General features: G+C 42.0%; 1 protein-coding gene across 2 annotated transcripts in view; it reads right to left on the reverse strand.

The window, feature by feature from the left end:
• LOC148913597 (deoxynucleoside triphosphate triphosphohydrolase SAMHD1-like) overlaps positions 1 to 2,063 on the reverse strand; it is a 34,132-nt gene extending 32,069 nt beyond the window's left edge. The window contains exons 1-4 of one of the 2 annotated variants that reach the window (XM_089033558.1): positions 1,910 to 2,063; positions 1,646 to 1,720; positions 1,200 to 1,216; positions 830 to 932 (exon numbers count right to left, since the gene is read on the reverse strand). In XM_089033558.1, the coding sequence (XP_088889684.1) occupies positions 830 to 932; positions 1,200 to 1,216; positions 1,646 to 1,720; positions 1,910 to 1,916 (202 nt within the window). In that variant the 5' untranslated portion in view covers positions 1,917 to 2,063. The remainder of the gene's footprint in view (positions 1 to 829; positions 933 to 1,199; positions 1,217 to 1,645; positions 1,721 to 1,909) is intronic. The other variant, XM_089033556.1, reaches the window with a different exon arrangement.
• Positions 2,064 to 13,771: the final 11,708 nt, after the last annotated feature.

Genomic DNA, 13,771 nt, shown 5'->3' on the forward strand with positions numbered 1-13,771 from the left:
CTTTACATTCGTGCATATATATATCATAGATCTCAGCTGCAGCTCGCAATTAGGGGCAACGCGGGGAATACCCGATGCCGCCGTATGCTACTTAACACGGGTAATACCCAGACCATACAGTACCCTGTTCGCGAGTCCCCCTTACTGCTGCTCCTGGTGACTCGGTGCTTGCTTAATAATGCTTAGAGAAGCCGAGAAAATCAGTTATGTCACCTGTCGCTTTGTCTTGGATTTAATGACAACTGTATGTCTATACAAAATTTTTTCTGTTTTCAGTCTGGCAGTTGGGTTTTTTCTCTCAAAAAGTTTTACTTATCAGTTCCGGGTAAATCTAAGTACTATACAGAGATTTAAACAACTGTATAATGTAAACTATTCTGTTTGCGATTTTCAGTTGGGAAACTGCGATTCACTTATCCTTGCCGGGTAAAGTGGAAAAGAAATGCCTCTCATTCAAAATTATTCAAAAGGATTCATTCAAAATTATCTTGGATTCAGCGAGGCTATAACAGGAAAATGAAAAAAAAAAAAAAACACGAAAGTTTAGTAATACTTTTTTAATTCTGGAGCTCAGGTAGACTACGCTGGGCTGAAACTCGCGGGTTAGATACAGCTATTTCAAAAAAGGTTAAATTAAGGAGTCAACCGTGAATGGCGATCGGTGATTGGCGATTGCACGACCGTAAGGAACTATGGGATTATAAGAATAGCTGATGCCTGCACCATTCAGTGAAGACCTTTTAGATAGCGAGATGACGCCAATCACCGATCGGTCGTTTGCCCCTTCAACCTTCTTTGAAATAATTGTATGCTACAGAAATATTCATACCTAGTTGTTTTATGTACCGAAGTCTCTGGAACTGTGGAGTGTCAATAATTTTGACACACAGTTCGGGCATTACAATGTGACCATGTACCGGATCATTGAATATCTGAAAATTAGGATAATATTGACGCTAGCGAACGAACTGAAATTTGGATTATGTTACAGTATTCTACATTTGGAAATCCCACTTTTCAGTGGGAACTAAAAATGAATCAAGTAAAAGGAGTAACAAGTGAAATTATTAAATGATGGGGATGAAGTATTATAGGCACATATTTTTAAAAGAGCTGTATAATTAATCGATTGTGTGTGTGATTTTGGGTTAGAAAAATGCTGCGATGCGATAAATTCAGTTTCCACTGATATTTCTTACCTTTGGTTTTTCCTCGTCTGCAACGTAAAGAATGAATATGAGCATATACTGTTCTATTTTTTTCTAGAATGTATTACGGGGAGATGGTGGAGACTTTTATTGCAAGAGGCCAAAAGCAACTTCTACAACTGAACTCCACTATTAACTGAATTTTCTCAATGTTTATGCTGAACAGGAATAATCGAGGCCTTTCAGCAATGGTTTTTTGTCAACTACAAAAACACTGAATATCTCAACGCTAACTGAACCTCCGTGTTCTTGATGAGAGCAATAAGTCAAGTCATTCCATCTATTCTTGGATCTTGGAATGACCTATCGCTTATCGCCTATCGCTTTTGACTTTGAAGTATGAAACTCTGTTAAAGACGGCGTGTTCCAGAACTTTAGAAACGAGAGAGAGTGAGTAGTGAGACGGGTTTATAATTAGTGATAAGATTTGGATTTACCTTTGTTTGGAAAAACATTGTCTCCTATACACTTTGCAGTAACTTTTACGCAGCGAAGTAGCATTTTGAAAAGGGCTGAGAAAAAAGGAGCGATAACTTCAGAACATATATAGGTATATATAGAGCGAACGCTGATCAGTGTTGAGTTAAAAAAAGTTATTAGTTAGTTGAAGCCATTCTGTATCTAAGATAGAAATACATAAAATTGAATCTTATTCAATCGAACACGGAAAGAGAAAAGAGTTGATAATGTCCCTCACTTACCGACCATTTCGAGGTTATGAATAGAATTGTGGGCAAGCGAACGATCCTTAGTTATCCTCGACACCAAATAGAAATGGACTTAAAAATTAGAAGCTAGAATCTTTAAGGAAGCGAAAAATTCCTATTCTCTATATGCCGTGTTTGGTAGACGCCTTCAGACGTCACGTGAATAATTTTCCACCAGCTGCCCTCAGACAATAAACATTTCCAAGAAATCGAGAGGGCTTTTAGTGTGCGTCAATCGGTGTTTCCATGACATCTTTCAAGCTTTTCAACGATTAAAAAAACATTTATTTCGCCTGTTATGGGACCAAGTTTTTGTATGTATTGATAAACAGTTTCAAGAACTGACTCATATAAAACTGTGGAAGCAAGCGAACGATCGTTAGTTATCCTCGCCACCAAGATAGAAACGGCTTATTGTTAGATTCTTTCAGGTTCGCTTTTGTTGCCACGTGAATAGTTTTCCCACCAGCTGACCTTAGCGGATAAATAATTCTAAGACATCAAAAGCGTCCTATTATTAAAAGAATGTGTGTTTCAAGGATTTACAAAACATTTAGTCATCTATTTTTTATGAGACCAAGATGCTGTATTGATTAACAGTTTCAAGAACTGACTCATATAGAACGGTAGTACTGACAAGCGAACGATCGCCACCAAGATAGAAATGACTTGTCGTAACAGCGTAAAAGAAATATTGTCTTTACTCATAGTATGTCTGGTTTGGTATTCTTCTTTTGTCGTCACGTGAATAACTGAAAATATATCAGTCACGTTTTCGGACATTTTGTGACGGTTAGCTCTTACTTTAATCATTATTATCAACAATTTAAAAAATAGAAAATTATCAGAAAGACGTACTATTCATCTAGCACCTAGTTATAAATATATTTAGGCACTGCCTAAAAGCGGAGCTCCCGATAGGCAAGTCATGTAATGTGGAAGATAAAATTAAAATCGGAAAAAAATCTTCAATTTTTTTATTTAATATTAAGATAATGTCTCCCATAATAAAAAACATGCACTGAAAACGAATCAAAATGCACTACATCGTTTTCTTTGCGCGAGAACACTCAGAAAGATAACTACAAATAATCCAATACAATATCAGGTTTAGTGAAATTTACCTCGGATGTCTTTCTTTGAAATCGAAATCGAAATTTTGGAGATTTCCGAACTTTTATGGACAAATCAGGGCTATGAAACAGACTTGAAAACTGGTAAAAAAAAAAGGTGAGCAAAATACACAAGCTTACTTTTACATCATTTACACTAATAACGATGTTTGGTTAATTATCCACATCAAAAGCTTTCTGTTTTTACAAGAACCGTATTTCATTCATAAAAGTCTAAAAAACTATTTTTCGAGAAGCTTGAAAACATAAGCTAACTAGATTTTGAAAATTCAATTTTACCAGCTTTCATCTTGTTAACAACAAAAGTTTTTGAAACAGAATAAGTTTACATTCATTTATACTTGACAAGAATTGACAAGCCATAGAAAAATGGAACAATTTAAGTGCGGACATTAAAAAACAAGCAATTGTTTAAACGCGCTCTTCGCCGGAAATTTCTCGAAGAGCAGACTTTTTTTGCAACATTTTAATCTATAGTTTCCTTTTTATTATTATTTTTTCCCCTAATTTTCTTTTCATTTTATTCCATTTCGATTTTACCCTTTTACATTCATAATATAGATTTCTGTTTAATTTGGCTGTGAAGTTTGGCGGCGTCGTGTTCATGGGGCGGCGTTTCGACGTTGCTGAAGTATATTATTTACGTTCAGCTGCGTCGCTGCGTCGTCCGCGTGAGCGTGGTGTCGCTGAGCTTCACAGTTAGATTTATATATAGTTCATTTTAATCTTGATGTAATGTTTTATTATACTATAGTCAATTTTTCTTATAAGTTCGTGTTGATAGTTGTTATTACATATATTTTATATTTTTAAATTTGTAAATATTAGTAGTTTTATATTGAGGGCCACAAGTTTATTAGTGTAGTACACTATTTAGTGCCACCCTCATTAAATAAAGTTGTTGCTGTTATTATTATAAGAACAACTGATGCAAAAATAGAAAATAACGTAAAATGCAATGCAACAGTAAATTGGTATTTGGAAATGTTTTTAAATATTTTCTTAGCTTTTGAAAGTGAAAGACAAGGTACCGCTCTTTTTCCCTGCTAGCAGAGTCTCTCTTCTCTTTCTCTCCCTTCTTTCAGGCGGGGAGGAAGGAGACTCTGCCGATGTAGTAGTATAGGGGATGGGGGTTCCAGCGCAACGACCACCGGAGGATTACCCGTCTAAAGTGAATTCCTCGATTCGTACCGCGATTACCCGCATCCCGTGTTTATGTAGTTAAATATGTTAGTCTATATATGGAGTGCGAAGAATGTAAAGAGTTTGCTTATGATTTCTGTGTAAAGTGCTTGAAACCCAAGTTTGTACCTACTAAGCCAAATAAGTATATTTGTTGTGGTAAGAAAATGCAAATAGAAGACGACACGTCAGCACAGTGTTACGAGTGTGGTAAGAACATTCGTAATGCCGTACCAAATGCTACCAAAGAGCAATATTACGCTAATGGAGGTCGTAAGAAAACACCTTATAAGAGAATAAAATACTTTAGCGACTGGATGAGTCATATCCAAGGTTATCGACCGGTATATTTAGACAACGAAGTAAAGAAGAAAATCATAGACCACTTAGAAGAGCCAACCCCACAAAGTCTACGGAAAACGCTGAAAAAATTAAAACTAGGGAAATATTACAAAGCTATTCCCTATCTTTTGTCTGAAATTACCGGTAAGTCTATTCCCGAGGTTTCTGATATGAGCAGAGCCGAGTGGATGTTTTGTCGGCTGAATAAGGATATTCCTTATTACCCTGACGTAATCTATGAAATATTTTACAAAATTGACCCCAAACACCCCCTATTAGGATGGATTCCGAGAAAATAAAAATGCAAAACTGGCGTTTATTTTGCCAGAAACCCCACTGGGGAATGCATCGCGCAGAACACCAAGCTATCCCCAGTGGGGTTTTTTGCATTTTGGGCTTACGGGGCTTATTTCATCCCGCGCCAGAGGCCCTCTAGTACATACACATATATCTTTCTTACGACCCACCAGAGGGTGAACTCCGGACAGCGTCCCGAGACCCCCCCTGACTTTTCCAACTTTTCCTCGCGAAACCCCCCATCGCGGGGTTGAATCGCACTTTCTATCTTTTCCACCCCTCCCCCCACGGTTGCTGTGAGTGGGGGAGGCTTTTTTTCACTCACAGCAACCGGTCCAAATGCGTCTACAGCGAGGCTTGAACTCGGGACTTTAGGCCTCCCCAGCTCCAAAGTCCACGATCACAAGCGAACGCCAGACACATCTGGACGCTTATGTATGTGAAAATTATTATATTTATGTCTTACACTCTAATTTGCATATGAACCAGACAGCCGGCGTTCAATATGCAAATAGAATCCTGTTTGGCTCTTTTCAAAGCAGATGTTTACTGAGCAAGCTTTCTTTGAAGATCTTCTTTTGCCTCCTGGTAGATCTTTTTGCGAGATTCCTCGGAAAGATCTTTTACGACTGTTTTTTTATTCCTTATGTCCGACTTTAATTTCTCGTACTTTTCCTCTTCGGCCAGAATAAGCGAGAATTCTACGTCGTCTATCTTTCTGTCACGCAAAGCCTTTGAGACAAGATCGGTAATTGTATTTACTTTAGCCCTTGACAGAGCTATTGTCGTGTCATGCTTGGATATTTTGCTTGACAACTGTTTCATAATGCCCGTAGCAACGGCTGAAATAATACCACAGGCTGCCCCAACGCCGGCCAAAGGAACTCCAACGATTATTCCCGGCCCAGTAAGCGAAGTAGCAACGCCGGAGCCCGTTAACACAACAGAAATGGATCCTGAAGTTATCGCAATCTTATGTAGCGTACTCCGTGCTCTGACGTACTTTTTTCGGACTTTTTCGTAGTGTTTTGCCTGCCCTTCCAAGTAAGCCAGGATTAAGTTCGCTTTATTAAGCCTGAAATTCTCCGCGTTTAATTCGTTGGGTGTAGTATAGGGAACATCTGGGTACATTTTAGGTGCTGATGGTATAACATCCATTATATATAGTATGTACGACGCTTTTGGGAATGATATTGAGGAGCAGCCACATCATGACAACAGGGATTACTGGAATTGGAGGGCCTTTAGGAAGATGTTTCCACATGCAGACCCTAGTAAGTTCGAAAGAAGACCCGATGGGATTTACTTTAACGGCTCTAGAATGTACAGCAATGAGGATTTGAAACCTACGCTGGTCGATCAGATAGACTCTCAGCTGAAACATCCTAAGCCTAAACCCGTGCAAGGTTGGTCAAAGGAATTATTGCTTGGTACCAGTACTTATCCGATACCCGCGGTTCCATTTGATGAACATCCAAGCTTGGACCTAACGTTGAACATGCGGATCTCTAACAACCATTCCTTTCCGTTAAAGGTGCGAGATATCTTCAAAGAAGTTCCCATTGTTCATACCACCGCTAAGGAATCTCATGAATGGTTAAGTGGTCCTAACATGCGTTATTGGCCGCAGCAACTAAACTTTGCGGTTTGGTGCGCCACCAGCGGTTATGGGGTAAGCGCAAACTTGATGAAGAATTCGATATTTATGTTTCACTTCCACTTCACGGTTAGAAGAATACTGCATGAGATGGGTGTTACTGCATTACCAGGAGATGCTGTGTTTTATCCAAGAGATAATAAATACAACGTTCCGGCTTATGACAGACTTTGTAAGGAGTTTGACGTTGTAGGAAAAGACTTTAGGTGCACCGGCGGTGCTAACAATGGCTTGGGACACATTTGGGCTTATTGGGGGACTGGTGGGCATGTACTAAGTGATAAGGAAGTTCATGCGTTGAATTTACAATGGACCATGGCTTCCCACGCGGAAAGTCATTATTATTTGAAGAATGAGTGGTGGTGGTTGGCCGGCCCGGGTCAGCGTACCAAGCAAGTTAGAGACGGACCCCTGTTCAAAGACGAGGGTGGTAAGTATCAAGGAGCTAACCCACTAATTATTAAGATGATCAACGACGAGAAAACGAAGCAATATTTTAATTTCATACCCCCAGAAGGTAAAGGACTAAGGCCGGCCTTGCCCGTTTGAATCGCAGCATAGAAGCTTACGTGTATTCTATTCTTGGAGCTCAGGTAAATACCCGATCGAGTATAATTGGAAATACCGGCGCCGCAGAAGAGACGCGAGCCGAAGCCTTGGTCTTATTCGAAAGTTCGATCTTGGAGGGCGACATTAGCAAGGGCGTACAGCGTTACCAACTAGCTATACAAAATTCTAAGGCGAGGTTGGACTATGCAGTAGCCCCGGGTTGTTGGTTAATGCCTAGTAATTTATCTATAAATACTGGTTCTGTAGTAGGATACAACAACAAACTTCAACGAGCTACTAAGGATATGAAGTTTGGGGTGAACGACGTGAACTCTGACACTATTAGAAGGCACTTTGTTGAACAGCCTAAAAAAGTGCACCATACGCAACCACCTAAGAAAGTGCAGCTAACAAAAGAAGTATACCGAGCGCCTAAAAAAGAAGAGGAATATGACCACAACCTGTTAAAAGCCGGTCTAACCGTCGCAAGCATTGGTTTGAGCTATTATATATGGCGATGAACAACACCTACGTAGCTGGAGTAGATTGTGTCTATACGACTTACACAGGCGAGAAAAAATACACCCAAGCATCTTGGGTTGATGTCACCGGAATGTCTGTAGACTTGAACTACTCAGGAAAGAAGTTAATCCTTTGTAGTATTTGCATTGGCACGAGTAGTCACGCCAACGTGGGCTTTAGGTTCCTGGATGAGAATGGCATACTGCAGCCTATGAGAAATAAGACAAACAACAGGGAGCCTACGCATTTCTCCGTAGAGCCCAACCCCGGCAGCGCCGAAAACATCTCGGTTTGGACTTTCCACGTGGTTGCTGATTGCCATGGGAAGGTAAAGCTGCAAATGAGAGTAGACGACACGGGCTTAGTAACGATAAATAGCATACATGACCAAAGAGATCGACCTTATAATCACGCTACCATTAGCACTCTTACGGTGCTTAGCCTTTAGAAGCAAATTTATTTGCTGAAATATATGAACCCACACGCGAAGGAAGATTGGTTTCTCCATTACCTGGAGGAAAAGGAGTACGTGGGCGACAAGTGGCAAGACACCGGATTGTGGGTGGAGGTTGGAGGCCTGGGATTGATCATGTGCACTAATTGTATTTCGGCGGGGTACTCATGCAATGCCGGTTTTAGGATCGTTGATGAGAATAACCACCCATTACCGCCATACAGGGTAAAAAGTAATACCAGGCATCCAACTCATTTTTCGTCGGAACCTGTTCCTCCGCAAGGGGAAGACATAACACCGGTAACTTTCCATATGATAGCTAATTGCCAATATGCGAAGCTTCAAGTTCGCCCCAGCGATGGTAACGGCCGCATACGAATAAATGCCGCCCCGACTGTTAACCCTTCGACGGATGCTACTTGGAATCATAAGCCCATTAGCACCATGAGTGTGCTGCCGCTAGTTCCGCATTATCAAGGCGGTGCGAATACTATCTTTACTTATCCCCAGTCGAGGACGCCTCGGATGCCTGACGACGATAAGCCACCAGTAATACACAAGGATAAGATCAACCCTATATCTTCTTCAGGAGTACCACACCAATAGCGACAACCAAGATCCAAATGTTGTTGCCCACGAACTTCAACAGTTCGCCGCCGGTTTTAAGTGCCAAGGAAACGACCGAACCCAGCAGCCCAGGAAGACCGGCTGCCATCTTTTTTCCCAAGTCCGTTAGTCCACTGCCTAATTTCTTTACGCCTGCGCCCGTAGCCTTAAGCGCGGATAGGATCACGCCTACTACGCTCGAAATAGCAATTGCGAATGCCAGCGGAACGCCATACTTCACCAGAGCTCTTTTTACCTTTTCCTTGGTGGTAAGCCCCAACTCCTTTTCCAGGTTTTCTTTTTGCGCCTGTAATTCCGCAACCCTCTCCTGAAGGGTTTCTGTTTCCTTTTGGGCTGCTTCCCTTTCCTCTTCGGGACGAGCCTGGTCATTAATTACTTCCTGTTTTTCGGATATGTTTTTTTCCAAGTCTTCAATGGCCTGATCTCTTTGCCTGATTTGCCCCTCTTTGGTGTTGATTTCGGCAACCAACTGCCGCCGTTCCTCCAAAGAGCCGGCTATGGTGGTTTGCAAGCTTTTAGCTTCTTCCTTGCTCATATCCAGGTCTTGCAGGGCAAGCTCGAAGGCCTTTTGAGCTTGGTCCCTATCGCGCAGGGCTTTATCCATTTGATTCCTCATTTCTATCATCCTTTGGTTTTTATAGTCAATTTCTTTCTTTTGAGCATCGAGGAGTAGTTGGTTTTGTCTCATGTAATCTGCTTCCCTTTCCTCCAACGTTTCTCGTAGTTCCTCGGCGTGCCTTTCTAGTGCGACCCTTTCGTTTAGGGCTTCCAAGTTTTCTAACGCACTTCGGGTAGCCGCTTGGAAGCCCCTTAACCTTGCCACGTTAACCTTGACTGAGCCATTTTCGTCGAAAAGGGGCTGTGGTTTCGTCCAGCGGTCTTTGTCGGGATATCTCATGTCTCTGACGCTTATGAGGACTTTGTTTCCGCGTTCCGTGAGCCTTACGTCGTTGGCCTCGAAACGGGAATAGCGCTGCGTTAGCTCTTGCGTTGCCCACTCTACGGTTTCCCCAGTAGTTTCTTCGCCTATATTTTGAAGTTCCATGTACTCAGGGGCGGACTTACCTGGGTTTTTAGATTTCCACATGTCTCTTAAGGTGGCCTTGGCCCTCCCCCATTTACTACCATACTTGCTTCGTAAAGTTCTGTCGTAAGCCGAGGGGTCCTTTTCAGCCTCGGAAATTAAGGTAGCATATTCGTCGTCGTTAATGTCGGCTTGACCTTCTTCGGTAAGGGGATCAAAGTCTGGATCCGTTCCTTCTACTTCCATTATATATGATAAGCTCAAAGTTAAACCCCAACGTATTACCTAAGCAGGTTCGCGGACTAAAGGCAGAACGCACCTTTCACCGGGTCACATTCACGCCATCCAGCGCAAAACCAGGAGAAACCTTGTACGTAGGCGTACCCCGCCTAACGGATAACCTAGTCTTAGTCCCTGGCACCTTGGCTTTAAGGTTTGACCTAGCAATACAACCAAGCACCAAGGACAAGCGCTACGCCGTAAATAACGTAGGCCGCAACTTGGTTTCTAAGATGCGGGTTAAGTTCGCCGGGGAATCCCTTTTGGACTTGAACAGGTACGATCTGTACGCTACTTACAAGGACTTATGGTTGACGGCCTTTGACCGCGCGCAAAGGATAGAACAAGGAATTGGTAGTGTCATTCTACGTAAGGTCCGCACACCTACGAAAACACAACCTACTGACGGCAGCGGAGAAACCGCAGTGGCAGACGCAAAGCGAATAAAGACCGCCTATGGTAGCAAGTATGTCATACCACTGGACTTTGAAGTGATTACGAATCTCGGCGTGTATTACCCAAGACAGTTATCCGAGCTACAGTTTGAAGTAACTTTAGCAGATGCTAATAACATCATTGGTGGGCTGACCACTGCACTTACCACAACAACCCCATACTCTATTACCAACTTAGAGCTGCAGTACGAGACCGTGTACAGCGAAGAGCTGGCCCGTAGCACCGGTATGGAATACAGTGCAGGGAAGGCATTCCTTTACGACCATGTAGTAATGTACAAGACGTTTAGCTTCTTGGATAAGACGGATGAGGTTATCAACCAAAGCATTAACCTCCCCCGAAGAAGTCTCACGGGGCTGATGCTGGTGTTTGCCAAACCCTATGAGGCCGGCAGGCGCGACTCAGAAGCCTTCCATAACCCCAACATTACTAACGTGGGGGTAAATGTCAACGGAGTACCCAACAAGGTCTACTCCCAGGGGATAAAGCCCGCAGACGTATACAGAGAGGCCATGCGCAAGTTTGGCGACCAAATTAGCCCCGAGGAATTCTTTAAGGATAAGTATGCGTTATGGATTGACATGCGCACCACCAACGACGAAAGCATGCACGGTCAGGGTTTACGTCTAGTAAATACGCAGGATGGCATAACATTGGAGATCAAGCGCAACAAAAACACCGATGCCGGCGACGGCGACAAGATAAACTGCTACGTCTTCGTCGTGTCTGACGCGCAGTTAAGCGTGGAAATGAATCAGCTAAAGAGCGTTGCCTATTAAAATATTCCTTACGTATAATATGCTTCGCGTATTTCAAAACAACGAAACCAAACTGCAATGCATAGTGCAAGGCAACGAACTGTACTTCAGGGGAAAGGAGGTGGCGGCTGCGTTGGAATATTCCAATGCTAGAGATGCTTTAAGTACTCACGTTTCGGATAAGTACAAGAAAAGGCTGTCTGAGTTAAAAGGGGTCGTGAATCGCGACGCTTGTACTATACACCCACATTCCGTGTTTATTTCCGAACCTGGGTTGTATCAGCTGATATTTAACTCAAAGCTACCAAAGGCAGAGGCATTTCAGGATTGGGTCTTTGAGGAAGTCCTACCCGCGCTGCGTAAGGACGGTCGATATGCAATAGAAAAGCGGTTTGACGGTCCAAACAAGTTGGTATTTAAGATCGAAAATGAATTCGACCTGCATAAAAAGGTAGTGGACTACATCCGCAGGTTTTACCCCCAAATGCTCGTGACCCCTGGTCTAGGTGAACTGCAGGATTTGGACGGCAAACGTATAAAGTGCTGGCAGAAAGGATATCAACGCGGCCAGCCCGACTTGTTAATTCTTAATGCACACGTGCGATACCGTGGTTTCTGTATGGAGCTGAAGACCCCTAAAGGCAATGGGGTATTATCTGAGGATCAACGCCGCCTGTTGCACGAATACGAAGGAAATGGGTACAAAGTGTTGATCAGCAACGATTACGACGACATCTGCAGAGCCATCACGGAATATGCACGAGGAATGCGTTTACCATGTAGGTGGTGCTGTAAGCGCTTTAAGAACGCGGACACTCTAAAGACGCATCTTAAAATGTTTCATAGAATATATGGAGTTTGAGGCTGTAAGGCAGATACACTGGAGAGACTTAAAGGAGGGCGTTACGTATGAAATAAAAAATTATGTAGCCTTTGAAGATATTGACAGGCTACGGTTGTTATTAGCGCATGAGGGTGTTACGTACAGCCTGTGGGCGCCGGATCGCGTCCGATACGTGATAGAGGGGCAGGAGTTTACGCATCTGAGGTCGTATGGGAAGAAGGATGGTCGCTGGGCGTTTGACGTCGCAAAGTGCGTCCTTCCTTCGCCTCTATGTGGTTAGACGCGTCTAAAGCGTCGTTTAAGTGGGGTTCGTCGACAATGAGGGTCGGCGACTCTTTTTTAACGATGCAGTCTGCAGGGGGTTCACATGTAATACAGTCCATATATTGAAAGGGCGATTAGGAATCCTCCAAAGAAGGCGGCTGCGTAGGCTATCATATATCCTTGCCAGAAACCCTTGTAGAATGTTAAGAGGGCGTCTCTGTAACAGCGTGCCACTCGATCTGGGCTCGAAAAATAGATTTCTTTTATATTCCTACCATCGAAAGTACTATCTATCCTCACTACAAAATTGCAGTTAGAATTGTTCTAAATTCTTTTTTCCACCCGCTATGCGAATTTTTGTCCATCGACCCCAAATCAGTGAAAGACGCCGATTTTCGAGGTCGGCCGAGGGCTACTTTCAAAGTCTGTTTTCTCGGGTTTCTCTGCACCTAAAAGCTAATTTTTCTATTCAGAACTTTAGTCTAGTGTAACTTCTGCACAAAAACAGTAATAGGTTTTTTTGGAATGCGCGAATTCGGAAAAATAATCCTAACTGATCGAGACTACTGAAAGCGTGACATGGAAAGCTAAGATTATGAGACCTCGAATATTGCAAAATTCTCGTTTGTGGCACCTAACCCAGCCCTAAAATATCATTCAACCTTGAGATAAGAAGCTATTTTATAGATGTGTGCAATAAAAATTTGCGGCACATTGCGTTTCTACGAAATAAGCTAAGTTTTAAATTGTTCTATTTTCAGTTATTTCCTTGCGCGACACGACAGGCCGTTGAGTCTGTGACGGCTACTTCTTTGCTCATTATCCTCAATACCATTACCTAAAATATAATATGATGAATTAAAAACCTTAAATTGACAATATTTGTGTCATTATAAAAGATTTCAATGACCTACGGCTTCATTTAATAGTGTTTCTATAAGCTGTTTTGAAATTTCACCGCACAGTAATTTGTTTTATTTGAATATCTCGAGGTCGGGAGGTCAATCGCTATTTATTTATTTAATTATAGTAAATTTAGTAAAGAAATCCTTGCTTAGTAATATCTCGAAACATACTAAAAAGATCCAAAACTGAGAAGTGTTCTTGCCTGTAGAGCTGAATATTTCTAGTTTTTTTTTTAGTTGAAGGTAACATATTATTCATATCGTTGCAAGTAAAGGATATGTACTTGCCCGAGTTAGCAGCGTTATTCACCGTGTTATTGATCAACTCTATACTTATATTAGTAGTACTTGGAATACTGAATCCACGACTTTGTACTAAATACCAGTGAATTAGACTAGGACGTCTAAATTAAGGACTAAAAAATGAAATAGAATAGAATAGAACAGAACAGAACAGAACAGAACAGAACAGAACAGAACAGAACAGAACAGAATAGAATAGATTGGGTTATGAATTATTTATGAATATGATTTCAGAAATGAAATTGACATGCCTATCCTTG

Source organism: Actinia tenebrosa, unplaced genomic scaffold (assembly GCF_029948245.1).
Source record: "Actinia tenebrosa isolate PJP-AT-01 unplaced genomic scaffold, QUT_ActTen_1.0 PGA_scaffold0__85_contigs__length_37466705, whole genome shotgun sequence".
NCBI lineage: Eukaryota > Metazoa > Cnidaria > Anthozoa > Actiniaria > Actiniidae > Actinia > Actinia tenebrosa.